We start from the raw sequence: 16,662 nt of genomic DNA, 5'->3' as shown, positions 1-16,662 counted from the left end.
GGAAGTTTTCCATAGCTAAATTATACCCGTTCTCTGCTCTATATTATATTCCTTTATAAGTCTGGAAGGATCAGTGGGTTTCAGAAGACAAACTTTTGTCTCACACAGTTTCAGGGGTAATGAACTCAATTTAATTAACTAATGTAAGAATAGTGATTTTAAGACATTGTTTCTGACCCCTGTTTCTGAAGTGGGACAGAAGCTGCTATTAAATTTGATCATTCTTATTCACGTGGTGACACTGAGAGGATGTGAGAGGATCCAGAATTGGGAGTCTTCCTTTATGACCACCTCTTTCCCGTGTCCTCCGCAAACCTAAATATAATAACAGTTCAAGAGATTAATTTTTACTCTAAAAAATACAGTGAGCTATTACCCATGAGCAAGTAAAAATTTTCTGTCTTATTTTGAATTAGTATAGGTGAGTTGGGTTTTTTTGTTGTTTGGTTTTTTTTTGTTTGTTTTTTGTTTTGGTATGGCTCAAAGGACCATAAAGTAACCATTTTGGCTTTACTCACCATCTTATTCTTCCCATACTGGATGGCAGTTTCTGCCATTTTCCACTTGCCATTAAGAAAAATCTTGGTATTTTGTCCAAAATGTTGTAGACGGCATATCATCTACAGGAGTGCAACCAGTTAACTTTCTGATTAGTACACCCATCTAGGGAAAAGTAGCATCTGAAGTATGTCTGTTTGGCAGTTCTCATCTTCAAAAGAAATATTTTCAAGTTAATGGTTTAGTGGTGAGATATTTTAATGTTAATCCTAATCTTTGGCTGCTTCTGAGTTGTTATTCAAAGTGGTAGTTTTCCATGTCATTTGAACTTATAATAATTCTTCTACATGACAATTTCAGCTTGCTAAAATTTTGTGAGTTGCATTTCTTCTGCATGAGTAATGTACAGACCACTACCAGACCTCGGCCAAAGTGAAACTCATAATGTACTCTGCTTTTGCGTTCAGATGTGGCAAAACTTGAAATGTGTAGCACAGTAATATCTGTGCCTTTGAGGGTTTAGGTTTTGTTTTTTTTTTTGAAGAAATTGAACATTTGAAGTACTTTCATTTAGTGGGTCAATTCATTTTGGCTGTATTCAAATGAAAACATTTCTTAAAAATAGATAAACATTTGTAGCAAAGTCATTCCAACCCAAGAGTAATGGGTTTCCATTAAGTTTTCCCATGTGACTTAAGTTGCTACACTTTGAAGGTGTGAGTGTGTGTGTTGGGGTGGGGGAGGTATTCAGATTATTGGACATGTTAATGTTTGTTGAGGGAAATACGAAATTACATCCAGATTCCAGACTGGTTTTCATTAGTGGTGTTCTCCTGTCCATATTGGAAGGAGTGCGGGCCATTTAGAAACTCTCCAGTTCTCTCAAGTAATCAGGGCAGTTCATTAAAATGGGTTTGGACTGGCTGTTGCAATTATTGAACGATTGCAATGACTTTCTCTAGCAGATAGCACCAACGCTGGTGTCTTTGTCGGCTAACCTCTTCAGCCATTTTTTAATGTAGGATGAAAAATAGGAAAATATTAAAAGTTGACTATTAAATCCACCAAATGTTTAAAACGTATGAACATTTCTATTCAGTTTAGAAGCTAAATTGGTTCACTTTTAGCAAAGCAATGAAATAGAGGACTGCCTTTTGGATTAAACATGGCGTGCTTAGTTTCCCAGTATTTTAGACCTGGTGATAGGTGGCCAGCCAGGGTAGAGAGTAGCAGCCAGCATAATGCCAAATGCCCTGTAGACATTAGCTTAAATGGAGTAGCCATAATTGTGTTATTTGTTAAGGGCTTACTTTGTGCCAAACACTGTACCAGATGCTGGGGTAGATGAAAGATAATCAGGTCAGACCCACTCTCTCTCCCACTAGGAGCACATAGTCTAAGTAGGAGGGAGAATAACCTCTCAATACTGTCCACTGTCCTGTGGACAGTCCAGGGCCTGGAAAAATGAACATGATTTGGACTAGGCCTTTAACACGTTTGTATAGATGCAGAGAATTTTTAAGAACAGCTGCAACTTTCAGATTTGATATTGAGAGTACAAAACATATCATTAAGATGTAATTGACAATTTCTTTATAACAAAATATGAAGTTTCTGTATCAACACTATCTTATTCCTCAGCTTAATCAGGACATTAAGCAGTATAATGTAGGCATTTAGAATACATTATTATGCTCCATTATTGAATATAATTGAATATAAATGTTCTGGATGGATGACAGATATCCAGAGGACAGCCCTAGCTTTCAGAATTCAAGTCTTCCTGTTAGAGCGCCACTTTATTTTATACTTCCCAAGCGTTTAATACAGTGCATTACATCCAATGGGTGTACAGTAAGTACTGTTAATGCCACTGAATTCCCATTCCTGAGGTGGTTAGTGTCTTAATAATGATGGTATTTGTTAAGCACTTACTATGTGCTAAGCACTGTTCTAAGTACTAGGGGGATTACAAGGTATTAGTGTATGTGGAGTGTGCAGTCATTAAGATTATAGGCTTTACTTTATTATCTTGGTGAAGGCAAGTATCTTAGTCTGCTGATATTTAAAAAGGGGATTTTAAGATCCTATAGGGTAAATGAGTGAGCAGTTTTATCTTGATTTATGTGGTTAAAAACAGCCTCAATGCCCATTTTCCTTTCAAATTGCATCTTCCCTTTGACATTCATATTCCACCTGTGGTCGCTCTGCTCATGTATATCTTCTTGCAGGTTTGTGGGGTACCCGATTGATGGAGGAAGGCAACACAAGCCGGGAGAAATACCTGAAAAGCGTTTTACGAGAATTGGTCACGTACATTCTTTTCCTTGTGGTCTTGTGCATCTGTGAGTATGGCATTTTTTTCCCCCATTCACAGCTGGGTTCTAAAAGAATTGCGTGCTACTGCTGGGCCATAGTGTCACACCATGGAGGGTGGTTACCTTGGTAGCCACTGCAGTCTTGGCGACCCAAGTTAGCCAGCTGTGATTCAGGACTCCTGCTGGGCCGGACTACCACTCAGGATGCCCTCGGTGGTTCTTTTGTCAGAAAAATTCTCCATTTAGCGGCATAGCCAGCAGGAACCCCATTATGTCCCTACCTGTGGAACCATGACTAGAACATAGATCTCCTGATTCCCAGAGCTGGGCTCTTTCCATGGGACCAACAACCGGGTGATTGGGGAGTGTCAATCAATCGATCAATCAATGGTATTTATTGAGTGCTGACTATGGGCAGAGCACTGTACTAAGTGCTTGGGAGAGCACAATACAACAGAAGGGGTAGACACATTTCCTGCCTACATAGCTTACAGTCTAGAGGGGGAGGCAGTTACAGAAGTTAGGGCAGCCATCTGCCCCACAGATAACCATGAACGTGGACTGTGGTTGTGTGCTTTGAGGGAGCGTTTATTTCCAGTCAGTCAGTCATGAGTACTCATTGTGTGCAGAGCAGTGTACGAAGCACTTGGGTGAGTACCATACAAAAAATTAGTAGGCATGATCCCTGCCCTCAAGGACCTTACCATCTAGGGGGATAACACCCAGTCAGAAGATCTCTGTGGAATTCACTTAGGTGATTTGTGGGTTAGGAGCTTTGGAGTGAGAGAGGGAGGCATTCAATCTGAAGAATGAGACAAAATTATTTCCTCACTTTGACTGGGTTAAGAAAAGCGCTAGCAAAGAGTGGGATTTGGAGAGGCCTTGGAAAGAGAGGCTAGGTGTTTGGAGGCGAGAGTGAAAAAAGTCCTATGCGGGTATAGAGAACAGTATGATGAGTGGAGACCAAGCCATATTTTAGATGACATAATCCCTGACCACCAAAGTTTTCAGCCTAAAGTCAGAAGCAGTGCAGACTTTAGAGACATACAAATCATTTGTTCTAAAGCCTAATCGTTATTTTTCTGTTTGGTCTTTCTTCTCTGGTATAGTTTGCATTCTAACTTTGCTTTCTATGAGGAAGCAAGGGATAGAGTGGATGACAGGAAAAGTGTTGTTGGACTTAACTTCTGTGCTCTCCCAATCCCTACATGGACTCTGAGACTTCCCCTTCTATTTTATTTTCCCTTTAAGTTCATTTGTCCTATCCTAGTGTTCTCGGCTTGGGTCTCTCATTTCTCCCTGTTCATGTCAAAGCTTGAGCAAACCAGTAGGATGCAATTATTCTCCTTCTCTGTAGACTGTGACCCTTGTGTGAAACAGGGACTTCTTCTGATCTGCTTATATTGTATATACCCCAGCTCCTAGTACAGTGCTTGGTGCAATATAAACTCCTAATTATTATTATTATTATAGTTATTATTCATTGTCAGACAATTCATTCAACTATTCCTGTGTTGTGAGCCACCCTCTGCAGGCTTCCAAGAGGAAAGAGAACGAGCCTGAGGATTTTTCTCATGGTAAATGAGAATGCCTAGGGTTTAGCCAGGCTTAGTTAGCTTCCATCGTCCTTCTGGAGCTGCATTTTTTCCTCCGGGTGACCAGGAGGTGTCACTGGAGACAAGGATTAAGCTCAGAAAAGGCTAAAATTGCTGAGTCCTAAACCGTACCTCGCAGAAGGCAATCGTAAACCACTTTCGGTTTTTTTTCCAAGAAAACTCTGTGGATATACATACCAGAACAACTACAGATATGACAGAAGATAGGACATTCTGGAGAAAATATGTCCATAGAGTTGCTATGGATTAGAAACGGCTAGATGGCATTTGCTGATAATAAAACCCAAGCAGGCATGACCCAAGCCGAATTCTAGAATCAGTCAGTGGTATTTATTGAGCGCTTACTATTGGCAGAGTCCTGCACTAAGTACTTGGGAAAGTATAATACAAGAGTAGTACTTCTCTCTTGGTCTGGGAGAAGAGAGCACATGCAGTCTCTCTTGAATCAAGGAAAGGAATTGAGAGAGAAAGGGGAAGTTTTATACATATACCTTTGAGAGAGAATCTCCTTCCCACTTGTCTGAAAATACAGGAGCATCTTTCCTGGCCTTTGCTCACCCACTAATGATTAAGAAAGGAAAAATATGTAGGTATGTGTTTCCTCAATCAGGATATGTGTATGAGTTTTTGTCGTAGTGGTAAATATGGTGAAGGAACTTTCGATTTGTCAATTTTCCTGTCTTTCAGTGACCTATGGGATGGTGAGTTCCAGCATGTACTACTACACCAGGGTAATGTCCCAACTCTTCTTAGAAACTCCCGTTTCTAAAATGGAGAAAACCAACTTTAAAACCCTGTCTACGGTGGAAGACTTCTGGAAGGTATTTAGAAAATCATTTCATTTTCATGGTCCTCGAGAGTGTAAAGGTTTGGCTTCAGGGATTGTGACTGGACCTGAAGTTCAGTGCTCTGCACACAGTAAGCACCCAATAAATATGATTGATTGATTGATCTAGAAAGGTTTCATTTCAACTTTAAAAAGTTCATCCCTCTGACAAGTAATTTAAACTCAGATAATACGGATACTGGTTTAGTCAATGTAAATGGATTTTTTCTTCAAAATATAGTCACAAGTTTGCACTCTGCTCAGTGTTGTAAAAAGTCTATTAAAAGTTTCAGTGTTCTTATCACTGGGGTTTCATAACAGAAAATTTGTGGCACAGAGAGTGCCCACCCCCCCATGACTTTTGGGACACTTTTTAAAATGGTATTTGTTAATAATAATTATGCTATTTGTTAAGCACTTACTGTATGCCAAGCACTGTTCTAAGCACAGGGTTGGGTACCAGAAAATAATAATAATAATAATGTTGGTATTTGTTAAGCACTTACTATGTGCAGAGCACTGTTCTAAGCACTGGGGTAGATACAGGGTAATCAGGTTGTCCCACGTGAGGCTCACAGTTCATCCCCATTTTACAGATGAGGTAACTGAGGCACAGAGAAGTGAAGTGACTTGCCCACAGTCGCACAGCTGACAAGTGGCAGAACTGGAATTCGAACCCATGACCTCTGACTCCCAAGTCCGGGCTCTTTCCACTGAGCCACGCTGCTTCTCTCAGATTGAACACAGTCCATGCCCCATTTGGGGCTCAGAGTCTTAATCCCCATTTTATAGATGAGGTAACTGAGGCACAGAGAAATGAAGCGACTTGCCCAAGGTCACACAGCAGACAAGTGGCAGAACCGGGATTAGAATCCAGGTCCTCTGACTCACAGGCCCGTGTACTTTCCACTAGAACTGCTGCTTTCTTCAGCAAAAGTATCATGCACTTGAAGTACAGAAAGGAGAAATGCTCTGTGTTTTAGTATAGTGCTCTATACCCACCAAGCACTCAGTAAATGCCGTTGATGGATTGAATTTGCAAAATGAGCAATTATTCTTTTGGTAAATCAAATCTACATTAAAGTCAAACATCACAGCAACTGTTCTTGGGGCTAGAGAAAGCTATTCCAGACTTTCTCATGAGGAAAAGGTTCCCAGAGCGAGTTTGGCTCTCATTCCCAGGAATGCCAGTTGGTCAGTAGTAGACCGACCGCCAGCTGTACCGAGAGCACCAGTGAGGCCCTGGGGAGAGTTAGAGAACAGGTGCAGTTCTGAAGCTTCCAGTCAAATGGGTGTAGCCCCAAATCTGAATAAGGACCCACACCGAGCAGGCTGGTATACCCATGATGGAAACGCTTGCCAAAAGAACCATTAAGAACACTAATGACAGAAACACACACAGCAGAATTCCCTATCGGACTCCCCATCCAGACTTTATAAAGGACAAACAAGCTTATCCAGAAAAGTTGAACTTTTACAACCTTGAAGGTGACACTATTGATGGTGAAGTTCACCACTGGGAGGTGTGTGAGTGTATGTGTTTATGTGAGTGGGAGGGTGAGGGTGTGACTAGAAAGGCCAAAGAAAGACCACGGTCTGCATACACAGAGACCACTCTTTGGTCTTGAGCTCTCAGGTTTATTGTTCCTTTTCTGGATGGTCAGTTTGCCTTTACCTGTGTAAAAGCATGGAAAAACAGATTATGTAAATAAATACATGAAAATACACTCACCTAATGTAAAGTCCAAATAAAGCAAGTGTCCGCCTATTTAAATCACGTCTGGACAACTTTCCAGTCTTTTCATTAATCAGAAAGGGTGAGCCAGCCCCCTCTGACTCTTAGAGTCCCCTACACCTTGGGCTGCTGACCTTCAGGGTGGCCCAGGCTGTTCTCAGCATCAAATATTCCTGTGACTTTGGACTTTTCAACATTTCCTTTCCCTCTCAGTTCACAGAAGGCTCACTGCTGGACGGCCTCTACTGGGAGATGTGGTACAACAATAACTCAGGGGCTGAAAACCGAAGCTTCATATACTACCAGAACTTGCTGCTAGGAGTTCCTCGCCTCCGCCAGCTAAAAGTCAGGAATGGCTCCTGCTCTGTCCCCCAAGACTTGAGGGATGACATCAAAGAGTGTTATGACGTCTACTCAGTCAGTAGTGAGGACACGGCTCCTTTCGGCCCTCGGAATGGAACAGCGTATGTATTTTTTTCTCTCAGACCTGTGGGTGCACACTGGCTCTCTCTCTCTGTCTCTCTCGGTCTCTAGCTCTCTGTTTCTGTCTCTCTCTCTGTCTGTCTTCCTCCTTTGCCTCAGAACAAGGGTGTTTAACCTTTATTTTTAGAAACTCCATATAATAACAATGATAATAATTGTGATATTTGAAAAGCACTTATTTTGCCAAGCATTGTAACTAACCAATGGGGTATATACAAGATAATCAGGTCCCACATGGGGCTCACACTGTAAGTAGGAGGGAGAACAGGAGGGAGAAAATCCCCATTTTGCAGATGAGGGAACTGAGGCTCCGAGAAGTTGTGACTTGCCCAAGGCCACACAGCAGACCAGTGGCAGAGCCCGATTTAGAACTCAGGTCCTCTGACTCCCAAGCATGTGCTTTTTCCACTAGGCCATGCTTCTTCTCTAATATCTACAAGCTCCAGGTTTCACCTTCCCCCATCACTTATGTTTCCCTCACAGCCTCCTCTCCTCCTCCCTCAACTTCTTTCCACACACATTCATACAGAATTTAGTCCAGAGGGAGGTTAGAATTTGGTGACAAAAGGAACCAGCCCTTGTTTTCCTCAACCTAAAACTCCAAGAGAATCTCTCCCCTCTGTTGCCACTTCTCACTCATCCCTAACATTTCATTTGCCCCTTCCTGTCCCCAAGTGTGCCATAATGGCTCCTCCTCCTGCAGTGCAGTGGTGAGGCCCAGGAGATCCGAAAGGCAGGCCGAACTCTCAACCTTATATTTAGCCAAATGCATGTTCCCCCCAAAAGAAGCCTTCTGGACTTTGGCAGGGAGTGTGTTTGTATGTGTGGTATTCCCAGACTCTCTACCTGCGGTAGCATCTAGTGATCTTGCCACTAAAAATATTTCTGTTGACTGGTAAATGGAGAAGCTTATCAATTCCATTTTAGATGCTCCCTGGCAGAGAACCATAGATATTACCATCTGTTGAAATAATGTTTTCTGAAACATCTAGTGCCTCCTTTCTTGTTACTAAACTCCTTTCTGCGGTACAGCCATCTCTTTCCATACTGACTAGAGATGATAACATTTATACAATGGGTGTTTTTTGTTTTTTGCTGCTTTTTGATTTCACCAGTTGGATCTACACAGGGGAAAAAGACTTGAATGGAAGCAGGCACTGGGGTTTGATTGCTACTTACAGTGGGGCCGGCTATTACCTAGATCTGTCAAGAACCAGAGAAGATACGGCGGCCCAGATTGCTATCCTCAAGAATAATATGTGGCTGGACCGGGGAACCAGAGCGATCTTTATTGACTTCTCAGTGTACAACGCTAACATTAACTTGTTTTGCGTGGTCAGGTATGTGGTTGCGTTCTCAAGAATCCTGCAGGGAAGCAAACCCTAAATAATGGTTCACTCGTTGGCTTCTGTTCCTGTAACTTTGGGATAGGAAAACTGGGTGGGGAAACGTGCTGAACATAGCAGGTAGCTGAGATTGACAGAATTCAGGGGATTCATGGGTAGGCAGGAAGCCATGAGATGATTATCAATCAGTAGTATTTACCGAGAGCTTACTCAGTGTAGGGCACTGAACTAAGCCATTAGGAGAGTACGGTAGAGATGGTGGACACGATCCTGACCGTAAGGAGCTTACAATCTAGTGAGGGATTAAACTTCTTGAGGGTTCTCTAAACTGTAAACTTCTTGTGGGCAGATCTGCCAACTTTGTCGTAGTGTACTCTCTCGAGGGCTTAATTCAGTGCTCTGTACAAAGTAAATGATCGATAAATTTCATTAATTGATTGAAGGTAGAGTGGCATCTAGGTGGGCACTGATGGCATTAAAAGATACCAGATCCCCTTTGCTGACCAGGAAGTAAGAGACAGTTGGTACATGCATTATGCAGGTTTTGCAACATAGGTTAATGACATCATTCAGGACCCTTGATAGAAATGTGCAGAACCTTAGGGACTGCCACTTTGGGCGCCTCTGTCCTTTCCCCTCCCTTCTCCCCCGGCATTGCTCCAGAGCAGTTCCATCCCTCTCTTCCACATCCCTGTGGACTCATGTACCGTGTCCAAGCCAAGGTAATTGACAGGTCACAGATTAGCTGAAAACCAGGCTGTTTAACCTAAAACCAAATGAGCGGCCACTTTGCTTGCATAGTACACTCCTGTATGTCCTCTGAGTGACGAGTTAAAATGTTTTCTCCCAGATTGCCTAGGGACTTGGAGTCTAGGAGACCTCCCAGTCTTAATCCCAGTTTTGCCACTGGCCTCCTGGGTTACCTTGGCCAAGTCAGTTAACTCTAGGCCTCAGTTTCTTCATCTGTGAAATGGTGGTGATACCTGCTTTCCTCACCTCTTAGATTGCGAGACCTGGGTGGGGCAAGGACTGTGTTTGATTATGTTGTAGCACAGTGTTTTGACACCTGGCAAAAGTCTAATAAATACCCTTATTATAATGATAATACCGGGAGTGGGTCAGGTGATGATGATGGCGAGCAGGACCATTTTGCTCAGTGGACCAACTGGGCCAAAAGAGGAGCCTGGGGAGTTCAGAGAGGTCACTGCCACTGACTTTTAATCACCTCTCTATCCCCTGTCCCCTCTAAAAGTAGCCCAGGAGTGTTGGGAGGAGCGGGATCGTGCAGGGGAGAGACCAGGCTCCATGAGGCAGAGGAAAGGCATGCCTACTGGATAGAGCGCCAGCCTGGGAGTCAGAGGACCCAGGTTCTAATCTCCACTCCACCACTTGCCTGCTGTGTGACCTTGGGCTAGTCACTTTACTTCTCTCCACCTCAGTTATCTCAACTGTAAAATGAAAATGAAGCCTAGGAGCCGCATGTGGGATATGGACTGTGTCCAACCTGATTAGCTTGTATCTTCCCCAGTGCCTAGTACAGTGCCTGGCACAGAGGAAGTGTTTCAAAAATACCATCTAAAATAAAAAACCACTTGAGGCCAACTGGAAGCTTAGATAGAGGAGCAGCATGGTGTAGTGGATAGAGTAGAGGCCTGGGCGTCAGAAGGTCATGGGTTCTAATCCCAGCTCTGCCACTTGTTTGCTGTGTGGCCTTGGGCAAGCTGCTTCACTTCTCTCTGCCTTGGTTACCTCATCTGTAAAATGGGGATGAAGACAGTGAGCCCCGTGAGGGAGAGGGACTGTGACCAACTTGATTTGCATGTATCCACCCCAGCGCTTAGTACAGTGCCTGGCAAACATTAAGTGCTTAACAAATACCACAATTATTATCCCTTCTAGACTGTGAGCCTGTTGTTGGGTAGGGATTGTCTCTACCTGTTGCCGAATTGTCCTTTCCAAGTGCTTAGTACAGTGCTCTGCACACAGCGTGGCTCCGAGAAGCAGCGTGGCTCCAGTGGAAAGAGCCCGGTCTTGGGAGTCAGAGGTCGTGAGTTCTAATCCCGGCTCTGCCGCTTGTCTGTGTGACCTTGGGCAAATCACTTAACTTCTCTGTGCCTCAGTTACCTCATCTCTAAAATGGGGATGAAAGCTGTGAGCCCCACATGGGACAAACTGATTACCTTGTATCTCCCCCAGTGCTTAGAACAGTGCTTGGCACATAGTAAGTGCTTAACAAATACCAATATCATTATTATTATTCAGTGCTTAGAACATTGCTTTGCACATAGTAAGCGCTTAACAAATGCCATCATTATCATTATCAAGCGCTCAATAAATATGATTGAGTGAATGAATGAATGAATTAATTTACCCCAATGAATAGTATGGGTGGAGTTAAGGGCTCAGCTGTGTTCAAGGTCTGAGACAGGCAGCTGATAGAGGGGAGGGGAGAGATTAAGGAGCTTTATGAGACCCTGTCAAGGGGACTGGGATGGGGAGATGGAGGAAGCTCAAAAGGATTCAGTGTCCTCTGGGGGCCAAGTGGTGTTCCAGAAACACCGTCAGGCACAGCAGGATGAGATGTGGAATACAGCCATCTGTCCCCAGAGGGCTGAACCTATAAAGATTCAATCTGTGGATTTAGAAAGATTCAATCTTTATAAATTCATTTTAATTCAAGATGACTCCTGGTGAGTCATCAGCCCAGGCTCATCTCTTTTCCTCCTTTCCTGATTCATCCCTGAGCAACAGACCCCTCAAGATAAACCTGTGTACTCAATGCCAGAGACAGAAATAGGATTTAAGGCTAAATTTTCACAACATTTTCTACTACAGAAATACGGAAGTTTGATTTCAGTGTGCTGGACTCGGCTTAACACATTTCCCTATGGAAGCAGCGTGGCCCAGTGGAAAGAACATGGGCCTGGGACTCAGAGGATTGGGGTTCTAATCTCAGCTCTGCAACTGCCTGCTGCGTAACCCTGGGCAAGTCACTTCTCTAAGACTCAGTTTCCTCATCTATAAATGGAGGATTAAATATTTCTTCTCCTTCCTTTGAAGACTGTGAGCCCCTTGTGGGACAGGGACTGTGTCTGACCCGATTAAAGTGTATCTATCCCAGTGCTTAGAATAGTGCTTCCTAACCTCTCTCCAGAGAAACCAGCTGTTGCCTAGTGGGGATGATGATGATGATGATAATAACAATAATAAAATTATTATTATTATCCCCACTAGGCAACAGTTGGTTTCTCTGAAGAGAGGTAAAGAAGGTGACTCATCCATGGGCATTCTTAGTTTGGTCTTAGTCACAGAAGTTTGAAACTTGGACTAAGTGGATGGTCAGGATCTCTCCCAGCCCCCATTTTATGGATTACAAATGACGCCATCATCCAAGATTCTCAAAGCAGTAGTAGGCTGACCCAGAATCCCCTGGGTAAACAAATTCATTGGGGTTCAGTAACCCCACCAGTACAAGCCAGAACAAGGCATACAGCAGCTCTTGACATATAGTAAGTACCTAACCAACACAATAGTTATAATAATAATAATAATGATAACAAGTGCCCACACATGCAGAAATGCCCCACTCTGCCCAGGAAGCTGGAGTCTGATCATGTCTACCCACCTGGTCATTCTGTGTCTCTTGTTCAGTTCTCTGGAGTGATCAGGTCTGGTCCCCATCCCTCTTCTTCCTCTCCCCCTTCACTCACTTCCCTCTATCAATCAATCAATGGTATTTATTATGTACTGTGTGCAGAACATAGGATACATTTTTTTTAATGGTATTCATTAAGTGCTTACTATGTGCCAGGTACTGCCCTAAGCACTAAGGTAGATACAGCCTAATCAGTTTGGACACAGTGTCTGTCCTACCTGGGGCTCACAGTCTTAATCCCTATTTTACAGATGAGGCAACTGAGGCACAGAGAAGTTAAGTGACTTGCCCAAGGTCACACAGTAGATAAGTGGTGGAGTCAGGATTAGAACCTAGGTCCTCCTGGCTCCCAGACCCGTGCTCTATCTACTAGGCCACGCTGAGCTTATTGTCTAGAGGGGTTCAGACAATGATGTGAGTAACTATATTATGGATATTTCCATAAGTTCAGTGGCGCTGAGGGAGGGGTGCCAATTTGGGCCAGAGCACGGACAAGGAGAAAGCAAGAGAACCAGGAAAAGAGAATGACACCAAAGGGCGGGCTTTCCTTTATTTTTATTTCACTACGTCTTTCCCTGCTTCTGGCCCCAGAGGGCTCATCCTGAACAGCTCTAAAGGCTACACCAGATAACCTCAGCCTTTATGCTAAACTCATGTCCCAAAATTCAGTGACCGAATGTTTTTTTTCCTCATTTTGGTTGGTGGACCCTGTATTTGGTTAATGACCAATTAAACTCTTAGAACTTGTAGAGATGGATTTTTAGGTTTTATGCGATTAACCAATTTCAATAACTCCTCGCCTCCCGGCTCCTTTCAGGAATGTATATTTTTTAAATGTCCTTTAGTTCTGGCACAAATTTAACGTTTTCTTCTTCCCACTTCCGCTGCCAAAATTGACTTAAATAGGTTTACAAATCCAACCTAATTCTGCCAAGGCTGATTTAAGTCAATTCAGTGCATTTAGATGAATTGGCAGCATCTCCACTGTTTGTAGACTAAACATGTATTTTGCGTTGTGGTATCTAGAAAGTTTGGTCATTTTTAAATGATCATAAGTTTTTTTTTCCTGAGGTATTTTCCTTCGCCTCACTCTGTAAAGAGTCTGGAGTTTCCCTGGGTAACTGGCCCCTGTGGTCAGTCTTTGATTATCTCTTGGGCTACTGTCGTCATTCTTCTCCCACAAAAATAAGATCTAATTTAAACATGGTATTCATTAAACAGTGACTATGTGCCAAAGCTATGGGGAAGTAACAGGATAATCAGATTGGGCACAGGCCCTGTCCGATAGAGCCTTGCCCAATCTTAGAACTAGGAAAAATAGTTACGGATGAGTCATTTACGGATGAGTGAAGCAGCCTGGCCTAGTGGAAAGAGGACAGACCTGGGAGTGAGCGGACTTGCGTTCTAATCCCAGCCCCTTCACCTTGGGCAAGTCAGTTAACTTATCTGTGCCTCCTTTACCTCATCTGTAAAGTTGGGATTAAGATTGTGAACCCCATGTGGAACATAGACTTTGTCCAACCTTATATCTACCCCAGCACTTAGTATAGCGGCTGGTACATAGTAAGCACTTAACAAATACCATTAAAAACAATGAGGAAAATGAGGCACAGAGAGGTTAAGCGACTTGCTCAGATCGCACAGCAGGCCAGTGGCAGAACTTAATTAACAACCCGGTCTTTGGCTTCCCGGAGTCTCATGCTCTTTCAGTGGGCCATTCAGCCCTCCCTTCAAAAACAATCTTTGGCTATTGTCCTACTTCGGCACCCTGCTCCAAATTAAATTAATTTGCCTTTGAATTTGCAGTGCTCACCCAGAAGTAGCAGTGATGTTTTACAGTTGCTGGAAAGGGGAACATTGCTGAGGAAATAGTTGCCATGTAGATGTAGTTGTATTTAAGGTGAGCAGTCATCTGGTTTTTAGCTCACCCTTTTTTTTTAAATGGTATTTGTTAAGCGCTAACTCTGTGCCAGGCACTGTACTTAGCTCTGCCTTCTGACCAGCAGGGATCCTGCCCCAGATGCTTTTATGTCTGGGATTTTCATTTTCAGCTCTCAGCCTCCCTCCTCCTTGGCTCCCATCACCAAGTTCCAAGACTCAGAAGTGGAGTCCATTCTTGGAGGGGCCTGGGAGGAAAAAACAAAGGCTCCGAAGCAAATTGTCTGGAGAAATGCTCTAGGTCTGGGCAAACTATACACTGTTGCAAAATGTCTATTACGTTGATGTTAAATTGCACTGCAAGGCCGGCATAACAAATGGGTTAGTCACATGCTTAATACATGTGTTATCATGTGTATGCCTTGGTCCGATATTTTTGAGTACTATCAGTAGCTATCCTAACCCTATATGAGTCATAAAAATACAGAAGTGAAAAGAAAAGTGAAACTTTTGAACTATAAACCCAGTTTTTACACAAGTTAAAAAAAACCCACCTGAATATTATCCTTACATACATCAATCACAAAATCTACATCTTACAGATGAGTCTACCTCTGCTAACTGACAATAAAGCAGTGCAACCTAATGGATAGAGCATGGGCTTGGGAGTCAAAAGGACCCGGTTCTAATTCTGACTCTACTACTTGTCTTTTGTGTGAGCTTGAGAAGGTCACTGAACTCTTCTGGGCCTTAGTACCTCATCAGTAAAATGGGGATTAAGACTGTGAGCCCCATGTGGGACAGGGGCTGTGTCCCACTCAATGAACTTGTATCTACCCCAGTGCTTATTAACAGTGCCTGGCACATAGTAAACACTTAACAAATACCATTAAAAATTAAATGTAAATATAGACCTGTGTTGAAGATAGGGGAGCCGAAACTCTGATTTGCCATCAGGCCTCGTAAAAAGTGATTGGAAAAGCCTTTTAATACCATCCTGTTTCCCTGGTGACAGAACCCTGTAACCTCATGGGCTGCTTCTTTTAGAGACCTAATCAGCCCACAGCAAAGTTTCTATGCTTCCCAAATTGCCCCGAGTCAGAAATATTTGATCTGGAAGATTTTTATGAGTCTCTTCTGACAGTTAAATAGGCTCCTATCTCTTTAGAGATGCTTCTTAGGGCTACAAAACCCCCTTCCCATAGCCATATTAGCAGTGTGGGCTGACAGTGGATTGGGTGTGGTGTCCGATTTAGAGCTAGGCTCATTCCCAAACAGTGGTTCTGCTCTTGGTCCAGTCAACTTGGCAGAAACACAGAGGAATAAAAAACCCCAAGAGATTGTAACTTCCTTTGGCACTTGTGTGTCCTGTCTTTTGTTTTTGTTCTTCTGAAGTACTTAGTAGGGTGTATTGCATCCAGTGGGTTTTCAGTAATACTATTATTACTGTTGTCTGACCCCGAGAAGTATTGTAACACTAGGGCTTGATACGTCCGACAAAAGTTGCAAATGAGCCATGGTTGTCTTAAGGGGGCATTCTTCCAGTAGATCAGGATTGGTTTTCCACAAGAAGCACCCTCAGAATACTTGGTGCAAAGCAACTTGGACCTGCTGGGAGTCCAGTTGCTTGGGAATAATGAAGTCACACAGGTCTTCTAAGAGATGGTCTTCCATTCAAAGAGATGGAACAATTTTCAAGACTTTCAGGAACAGGTTAACAATGAGGAGACCCAGTCAACCTCATCATTGCTGTAGATTTGCATGCTGGGACCACATCTTGACACTCATACTCAAATGCGTGTGCTGTTTTCCTTCTTATTGCAACACAGATTACTGGTTGAATTCCCAGCAACTGGTGGTATAATTACCTCTTGGCAATTTCAGCCCGTGAAGCTAATCCGCTACGAATCTACTTTTGATTTCTTCCTGGCGGCCTGTGAGATTACCTTCTGCTTCTTTATTCTCTACTATGTGGTGGAAGAGATCCTGGAAATCCGTATTCACAAGCTGCACTATTTCAGAAGTCTCTGGAATTGTCTGGATATTATTATTATTGTGGTAGGTGCTGGAGTCAGGCATAATCCTGTATTACCCATCTTTTTTTATAGTTGTGCATATGGGATACTCATACCAGAATGACTTTATGACAGAAGATGGGTTGTTCTGAAGAAGGTGTGTCCATGGAGTTGCTATGGGGCAGAAACAACTAGTTGGCATTTGAAGAAGATGTAGTTCATTTTAAAATTCTTCAGCTTGCCTAGTCTCACCATCTATGAAAGAGGGTCCAAAACGCCTCAGGGATTTTCA

The 16,662-nt window shown here is 43.1% G+C and overlaps 1 protein-coding gene across 2 annotated transcripts in view; it reads left to right on the top strand.

Moving 5' to 3' along the window:
- Nucleotides 1-16,662, top strand: part of PKD2 (polycystin 2, transient receptor potential cation channel) — a 49,023-nt gene that overhangs the window by 10,761 nt on the left and 21,600 nt on the right. For both annotated transcript variants that reach the window (XM_029076808.2, XM_029076806.2), the window contains exons 2-6: nt 2,730-2,843; nt 5,120-5,253; nt 7,207-7,457; nt 8,592-8,816; nt 16,185-16,413. In XM_029076808.2, the coding sequence (XP_028932641.1) occupies nt 2,750-2,843; nt 5,120-5,253; nt 7,207-7,457; nt 8,592-8,816; nt 16,185-16,413 (933 nt within the window). In that variant the 5' untranslated portion in view covers nt 2,730-2,749. The remainder of the gene's footprint in view (nt 1-2,729; nt 2,844-5,119; nt 5,254-7,206; nt 7,458-8,591; nt 8,817-16,184; nt 16,414-16,662) is intronic.

The sequence above is a fragment of the Ornithorhynchus anatinus genome, chromosome 12, assembly GCF_004115215.2.
Source record: "Ornithorhynchus anatinus isolate Pmale09 chromosome 12, mOrnAna1.pri.v4, whole genome shotgun sequence".
In the NCBI taxonomy this organism is placed as follows: Eukaryota; Metazoa; Chordata; class Mammalia; order Monotremata; family Ornithorhynchidae; genus Ornithorhynchus; species Ornithorhynchus anatinus.
The sequence above is the reverse complement of the archived record's forward strand: the minus strand, read 5'-3'. Positions and strand labels throughout refer to the sequence as shown.